At 30.7% G+C, this 9,054-nt stretch overlaps 1 protein-coding gene across 1 annotated transcript; it reads left to right on the top strand.

Moving 5' to 3' along the window:
- The first annotated feature begins 1,830 nt into the window (after positions 1–1,830).
- LOC124885902 lies at positions 1,831–4,456 on the top strand. Its single transcript, XM_047394165.1, has 6 exons — positions 1,831–1,896; positions 1,953–2,284; positions 3,334–3,655; positions 3,773–3,884; positions 3,972–4,077; positions 4,195–4,456. Exons 1-6 carry the CDS (start codon positions 1,831–1,833, stop codon positions 4,454–4,456), a joined length of 1,200 nt encoding a protein of 399 aa, XP_047250121.1.
- The last annotated feature ends 4,598 nt before the right edge of the window (positions 4,457–9,054 follow it).

The raw sequence follows: 9,054 nt of genomic DNA, 5'->3' as shown, positions 1-9,054 counted from the left end.
TGTATATTACTAACATATACATAAAAATTGAATTGTAAGAACTATTGGTTCAGAAACACATCAAACAACATATCACAATTGATGTATATGTAAACATATACATTGCTTATGGAAGAACTGTATGTAAGTATATTACTAACATATACATAAAAAATGAATTGTGAGAACTATTGGTTCAAAAACACAACAACTAACATATGACAAGTGATGTATATGTCAACATATACATAGTTGATGTCCATTACCCCAACTCCCCCTTTAAAAAATATACACACCTACACAGAAAAAAGATGTAAATGAACAAAAACCTCAGAAAAATAAAAAAAATTATATATACCTTAGGAAGACGTGGACGTGCAGTATCATCTTTTTAGGATTTTCTTGACGATTCTCCAATTGCTTTTTTCGACTTTTCAGCAGCAACTTTTTTAATCTCTTTTATCTTGTTGGGTCGTTACGATATTTAGATTTGTTTTCATCAAAGTTAGGTTCCTCGTAGTCAAAAACTGCGGGAACGAACCCAACTTCTGAATTTGTATCTAACTGAGTTAATCCTAAGTTAAAAGAAGGATAATCCTCCATTAACAAAGTACTACGATGTTACTTTCGTTCTTCAAATGGCCGATTTCGAAACAAAAAAATGAACAATAATGATATAACAACAATATTTTGTTAAACAAGAAACCCAAAAAAATAGTTAATAAGAAGATGCAATAATTTTTTCATTAAAAAATCCCCAAAATTTGGTTAATAACCCTCCATTAACAAAGCACTAAGTTGTTAATTTCGTATTTTAAATGGACGATATTGTAAATTTTGATAAAGAAGATGCCCAAAAAAATACTTAATAAGAACATGTAACAATTTGATCATCTAAAAATCTCAAAAATTCGGTTAGGTAAATGATGAAGAAAAATTACTAACCTCAACACATAAAAATCAGAATGATTAAGGAAGATTAAGATAAAATTGAATGCTAAAAGTTGGAGCCAAGTACGATTGTAAAATGGTAACTGGTGCTTGATTGAAGCCGTATTTTAAGGGTGAAAAATGGCTAAATATATCCTCCTCCTTATGTATATTGCTTTTGGAGAGAGAAACACAAAAAATGAGATTTTTGTAATAAGTTTGAGGAAGTTTGAATTTTTTGTAATTATTGAAACATAAGTTGTGCTTTTTTGTAATTTTTAGATAATAATAAACATATTCTCCAATTGGCCCAAAACAAGCAATATGTATCTCACTTTCATTATTATATGTTTCTCCTTCTAAAGGTAGAGCTGTAGATACGGATCGGTCCATTTCATTTGGATTAGTTTATATGGGTTTTGAGTTTGATGGGTTAGATCGGATTGATTCATCAAAATAAGAGTAACTTACATAAATCCCTGATAGTTTCAGCAATATTACATAAAATCTCATTTATTTTGCTAATTACATCTTATCCTAGAATTTTGAATTGGTGATACATATGTTAAGCAATGATACATATCTAAAAGTGATACATATGTAACAGATCAGGTAATTATTTTAGGAAGCACTAGATTTTTTGAGATTTTAATAACGTAAATCTCGCCTAAACTGTTACAAGTGGTGAAAACGCAATTCCTTTTGTTAATTGTTCAACATTGAAGCAAACCACATTAGAATCTCGAGTTTTTTCAAAATTTGGAACAAAAAAATCGATATTCCATTTTTTTCTGAATTTCTTCAATGGATCTCGTCACTGTGTTGTCACGTCATTCTGGGGAATGAATTTCTGAAATAAGATACGATAACTATCTGGTTGATGGGATTGTAATTCATGAAAAAACGTCGTACCACGATTTAATGGATGCCATATCAACTCAATTAAAAATTGACGTATCTCTGAAAAGAATTAATGCCAAATTTAAGGCAATTCATCAACGTTGGAGATTCATAATGATATAGCTGTGAAACTTTTTCTTCAGATTTTAAAAGCTGAATCTATATTCAGGAAGTATCCACTGTGTATTACAACGAGTGATATTGTAATTGACAGTGATGGTGTTTACGCAGATAATACGATGATTGAGTATTATGATTTTGTTAAGCCGTCTGATCTTGCACTTGGTGTAGTTCGTAATGTTAAATCTCTGGCAATTGTTAATGTGGGTGGTGAAGAACTAATAAGTGATTGCTATAATAGTGTTGTTAAGGTGAAGCAAAAGTATATAAATAAAGATACACTTGTCTCGGTAATGCGTAACTATTCAATCAAGCATATGTTCAATTGTAGAACTGCGAGATCTAACAAGCAGAGGTGCGTTTTTTATTTTTTAATGACAATTATTGATTTATTTCGCAAGTTGATTCATATAACTAGTTATTCGTATAAGTGAAACAAATGAATATCTGGAAGCTGTAGTGATATATTTGTATATCTGGAAGCTGTAGTTATTCATATAAGTGAAACAAAATTAATTCATTTTCATTTTTTAACGACAATTATTGATTTATTTCGCAATTTAATGACAATTATATCTGGAAGCTGTAGTGATACATTTGTATATTAGTTTATGTAAATGTTGTTGAAAATAACAAGTGATTCATATAACTGGTTATTCATATAAGTGAAACAAATAACTAATTGTTATTGTAAGTTGATATTTATATATATGGTGATTCCTATTGGTCATTAATATAATTGATTATTAATCATATTAATGGATATTCATATGAATGGTGATTCATCTTGATGATTCATATAAACTAATTGGAAATACATGTTATTTATATTACTGGTGATTCATATAATTGGTGATGCATGTAACTGATTTTTAATTTTGTTGATTTATGTAAATGGTGATTCATATACCTGGTTATTTATGTTGGTGCTAAATGTAACATAAGTTTCAAATAACCAGTGATTCATATAACTGGTGATTCATATAAGTTTTGAATTACTCTGGTGATTCATATAAGTTTTGAATAACTCTGGTGATTCAAGTGATTCATATAACTAATGATTCATATAAGTGACACAAATAACTAATTTGTATTGTAAGTGGATATTTATGTATATGGTGATTCATATTTGTGATTAATATAATTGAATATTCATATAATTGGTGATTTGTATTGGTGAATCGTATAAACAGGTTGGAAAAATAGGTTATTCATATAAATGGTGATTCATCTAACTGTTGAATTATATAATACAAATGAATAATAGATTAAGTTCATATTAGCGATATGTGTTAACTGTTTATTCATTGGTTAATTGGCTCATTTTTTGATTGAATTGGTGATTCATATATAAACAAATTAACGTAACTTCATATTTGAGACATTTTTTTACGTATATTTCAGTTATGTCTTGCTGTGCAAATCGCCGAAAAGTAATTGGGTATTCAAGGCATCCTGTAAGCATGGTACTGATACATTTATAGTACATACCTTCAACGATGAACACACCTTCTCAATAATGGACAAAGTGTTTGAGCAACAGCATACAACCATTGCCTTTGTAGCTGGAATAACAGCTCCAAAGTTAGTGAACTACAAAGGAATAATCACCCCAAGCGACATTATTGAAGATATAAAAAGGGAAATTGGTTTGGACATAGATTACATGAAGGCGTGGCATGCTAAAGATCGTGCTTTAAAAATGTTGAGAGGGCGAACAGCTGATGTATATAAGAAAATGCCTACCTATATATACATGTTGAATTCGATTTATCCCAATTCACATATAAGGATGCATAAGTCTCCTGATAATCAGTTCATGTATCTATTCGTAGCACTATAGCCTTTCATTAGGGGATTTGGGTATTGTAGGTCTGTTGTGGTAGTAGACGATAGTCACATGAAAGGACCATATCAAGGAATATTCGTTTCAGCTAGCACTCTTGATGGAGCAGGTATTGCATGTAGTGATTTTTTTTCTTACAAATGATGGTAATTGTTATATAAGTTAGACATAATCATTGTGTAATTTTATGTATCAGGACATATATTGCCGCTTGCGTATGGGGTTGTAGATTCTGAGAATGATTCATCCTGGATGTGGTTTTTCCAGCAATTCAAGTGTGCTTTTGGTGAGCGTGATAATATGTGTGTAGTCTCTGATAGACATGAAAATATAATCAAGGCAGTTAGTGTGGTCTATCCATGTATACTGCATTTTGCTTGTATTTGGCATCTTTGAAATAATGTCTGCACGAATTATAGAAAGAGTAAGGACAAGCTGACCGACGAGTTTTTTGCCATGGCTAAAGCGTACAAGTTGGATGTGTTTGATGAGCTTATGTGTAAAGTGGGAAAGATTGACAATAGAGTTAAGGTATATTTGGAAAATGTTGGATTTGAAAAGTGGTCACGAGTTTATGCTCCAATAAATAGGGGGAGGATGATGACTTCCAACATTGCAGAATGTATCAACTCTCATCTTGTTGAGGCTCGTGAACTGCCAATTTTAGATTTTCTTGAATAGGTCAGAATCGTATTTGGTACGTGGAATCAAAAAAATAGAGACCGATCTAGCTTTCTTTCTAAAAATTCATTGGGAGGTCGGTTTCAACAAATTCTTCAATTGAATGAGGTAAAGTCATCACGTATGATGGTAAGTTAAAATAACAATCTGTATACTTTAACTAAGGTAGTTTGCATATTTTTTTTTAACATTCTGATAACAGATGCATCAAAGTGATACATCTGGGAGTCATATGTATCATTTTGATACATATGATGAAATATGCTTCCACTTGAAATTTTGTTCTTTATATTTAATTAATCTGTGGCTTTTATGGTTCATATATTATATTGACTTACATAAAACTTTATGGAATTATATTTTCAGATTAGGGAATCAAATAACTACATATACGGTGTGTATGAAGAAGGAAAAAAATACATTGTTCGGTTGGATATTAGAACTTGCAACTGTGGTAGATTTTAGCTTGATGAGATACCATGCGCACACGCTATTGCTGTTTTGAAAAGCAAACATGTAAAGAAAATGAAGCCATACTGCTCAGATTACTACAAGAAGGAGGCATTGGTGAAGACTTATGAAATGTCGCTTTGTCCAATGCCCGATAAACGAGACTGACGTGTACCACCGGAGGTGTTAGAAGATGTGGTTTTGCCTCCAAAATATAAACCCCCACCAGGAAGACCCAAGAAAGGTAGAAAAAAGAAAAGTAGTGAAAAGTTTTCATCAACATCAAATCATTGTGGCAAATGTGGGTATGAAGGCCACAACAGACGTAGTTGCAGCTACTTCCCAAAAGAGATGTGACATTTTTTCTTTAAAGTTTAATCAGACATGTTTACTTAGTTCAAAATTTTGAATTCAGTAATTTGAGTTAATTATTCAAAAATTTGTTGCTTGATATATTTCGTTTATAATTGGAAAAGATATGTGTTTGTAAGATTATCATTTATAATTCATTATTGCTATTATCTTATGCAGATATGTTAAGAGGTACTGAGGAAAGCTAGTGATGCATTCCGTAAATGACATTATAAAGTGATAAATACTACTATTTAATCTCAACAGGTTAATTATTGTTAAATGTTAATCATATTGTTTTCAATTGATACATATTAAAAAACTTAATATTCTTATGTGATTCATATAAACCATTCGTGTAAAATTAGTTGTTTCATATTAGAAATTAACATTGACATGTTAATTAGTGATACATTTTCAACATATTAGTTAAATTTTATTCATTTCTAATGACTTTTAACTGTGATTCATTTTAATAATATAAATGGTTATTCCTGAAACTGGAGATCCATTTTAACTGGTGATTCATTTTAATAATATAATTGGTTACAGTTTATTCAGTTCTAATCATTTCTAACTGGTGATTCATTTTAACCATTTGAAAAATGGTGATTCACATAATTAGTTATTTATTTAACTGATTATTCATGAAATGGGAGATTCATATGATTACATATTATAAATGGTGATAACAAAATACAACTATAAAGTTGTATTTGGTGATTCATTTAAAAACTGGTTAGTAATATAAATGGTGATTCATATGGTATTTAGTGTTACATATTATATCACTTTTGTTTGTTAACAAAATATTGATGATACATATCAATAGATAAAATTAAAAATTTGTGATAATTATGTAAGTTAAACTACCCACAAAAGTACTAATACCATATATGCTTCTAAGTTAAAATGTCATGACATTTCATACAAAAAAACCACAGTTCATGATACATCCAGAAATCCCCAAACATAAAAAAAATTGAAAAACAAAAATTCCACAAACATAAGAAACCAATTTCCTTTTGTCACACAATAAATGCTAGAGAACTATGGTTCAACATCAATCATCTCTGTATCCTCAGATCGAATGAAGGTGCATTTAGGCCTAGGCGGATCTTGGTTGTCACTAACATATCCAGTGCACGCCTTGTTCACACCATAGTCCCACAACAAGGATGCGTATCTTGTACGATGCTTTTTTGAATCAAACTCTGAAGATGGTATTTGATGCAGGTCACTTAAAAATTCAGCATATGCTGCAACAAATAAGCCACAATCCCTGAAAAATAGTAAAGTAGGTATTTTATGTGTTGCCGTGAGCTCTTACTTAAAATAATATATTCAAAAGAATAAATGATACTTACAACGTGCCGCTTGATTGTTGCACAATTCCATCAACAATGTGAACATCGAATGCATGTTGGTCCGTCTTTTTCTTGTATGCGTTTAGAAGTGACCAGTCTATGCAATCTTTTTTCTCAAAAAAATCAAATATTGTCAAATAAGTTGACAACATTTCAGCAAGCTCCTTTATCTCATCAGCATGACCTCTATGACCTTTCATCGAGTCGTAAACACGAATGCATCTTTCCTTGATTACTATGACTGCCAACACCCAGTGAAACGAACCTTTACAATTTATTGACACATAAACCTCGTCAATCAAATGCCAAGGAATACCAGCTGATATGCATAGTCCTTGCATAATCTCACAAATTGATCTCTTCACCGAAGCCACTTTTATTGAGCGAATATTTTTGACATGCGAGCTAAGATCAATCTCAGAATAACTTCGGTGATAATAAGTGTATGTATCATGGATGTAGTTCATGAAAACGCAATTCACAGTGGTATATCTATATTCTATATTTGTAAGAACAGGTGATTCATATAACCAGTGATTCATATAACTGTTGATTCATATAGTTGGCTAGTACAAATAATCAACATTCAATTACTTCAATCATCAACAAATATAATAATCAGTTGTTCAAATGATGACACTAACCCATGCTTCCTTATTAAATTTTAAAATTAAATTCAAGTTAGACAGCATATGTATCACAGTGATACATATGATACCCAGATATATTACTATTGTAAAATCAGATTGTGCTTTAATAATAAAAAGGTTAATTGCTATATATATATATATATATATATATATATAATATTTCTTTGAGGCATACCTTATCATTCCAACAATTACTTGATTGCGCCATGTAATAAAATCAACTTTTTTTCACCGAGTGTGCTACTACAAAATCAAGAGTTGGTTTTAGATCAGCGTATTTGGCCGTGTAGTACTCATCCTTTCCTTTTTCGAAATCAAATTATAATTCATATAAGTACTAAAAGTAGTACATATATATGATATTGTGAAAGGTGATTCATCAATCTTACTTAGTAGCATGTGGATTGTATAGTCCAGCTGACATCCAAATAGAGAACTTTGAGAAGAGATCTTCAGTATATGGTCCATTAATGTTGTGACCTTCAAACGAATATTTCAACTTTTTATGCGACTGGATGACTTCTTTATCTTTTGACCCAGAATCAAACACACTGACAAATGGTGACTGATATACTTTTGATGGCTGCCTATTTCTCTTGGAAGTAAGCTTCTTTACATATTTCAGATTAGTCTTGCACACAGGGACCTGAGAAATAGCTGCAATATCGTTGTCGCTAATATAACACTGCCTATCAATGTTGCCTTGCCGATCACTTGTGTCAATAGTTGTAGCATCTTCATAATTGATCCCTGTTGGATAGGTAGCATGCGATGGTAGTACGTACAAGGTAATAGCTTTAGACAAATCTTCATCTGTATTATGAAGGGCTTCTTCAGATTCCTGTGTGACGTATTTAAAATGAGAAGTTAGTGTTATAATGAAGTTTAGAATTAAAGTTCCTAAATTATGTGTATGTACCATAATGATACATATGGATCATTATGTATAACTGTGATATATCTGAAAAACTTATATAACAGATCACCAACTTTAGGAATTTTATTTATTAGGCATCTATAATAAGATTAAAATATTGTTACTGAAAAAATTTTATGCCACATAAAAACTTAAAATAAGGTTGTGACCTTCATAAAGAACTACTTCAAATTACAAAATAAAATTAGTTATAAGTAAATTGATATTACCCTTACGCATTCTTTCATTATAGCTTCAACTACTTCAGCATCTGTAATATGCCTATTATCTTCCTGCAGCTTGTCTGCGTACAAACTCTCAGCTTTCTATTAGTAATTAAACGTAATATGTTAATATGAAATAATTGAAAACATATGATGAATCAATTACTGAAAGTTTGTTTAAATTGTCTATAAGCATAAAAGTGATACATATGATGTCAGATGTATCACAATGATTCATATGAGTAACTTAATAAATACATACACACCATTATATTAACAGTTCGAGCAATTAAAAAAATAACATCTAAACTATTAGAAGGTAATATTTTGAGCAAGTTGTAACAAAACGATAATATCATTAAGTCAATTTAATTACCTTCAAGGATTCCTCAGTTGCTCCTTCATTGACACCTAATTTAGATGATTGACCAACAACATCTACAATATTATTACTTTTAGCATCCGTTGTGTGCTCGTTAACAGATTGAGGAGGATCCACTTCTATATTCGGGTTGCCTTTTTCACTTTTATGCGCTAGATATTGAGCAACCTGCAAGATAAGAAATTAGAATAATACAGTAACATAGTGATACTAGTGATAAACTATGAATACCTTACCAAATGAAGCAAAACCTTCTTT

The sequence above is a fragment of the Capsicum annuum genome, chromosome 7 (genome assembly GCF_002878395.1).
Source record: "Capsicum annuum cultivar UCD-10X-F1 chromosome 7, UCD10Xv1.1, whole genome shotgun sequence".
In the NCBI taxonomy this organism is placed as follows: domain Eukaryota; kingdom Viridiplantae; phylum Streptophyta; class Magnoliopsida; order Solanales; family Solanaceae; genus Capsicum; species Capsicum annuum.
Note: the sequence above shows the minus strand (reverse complement) of the source record. Positions and strands in the feature narration are given on the sequence as shown.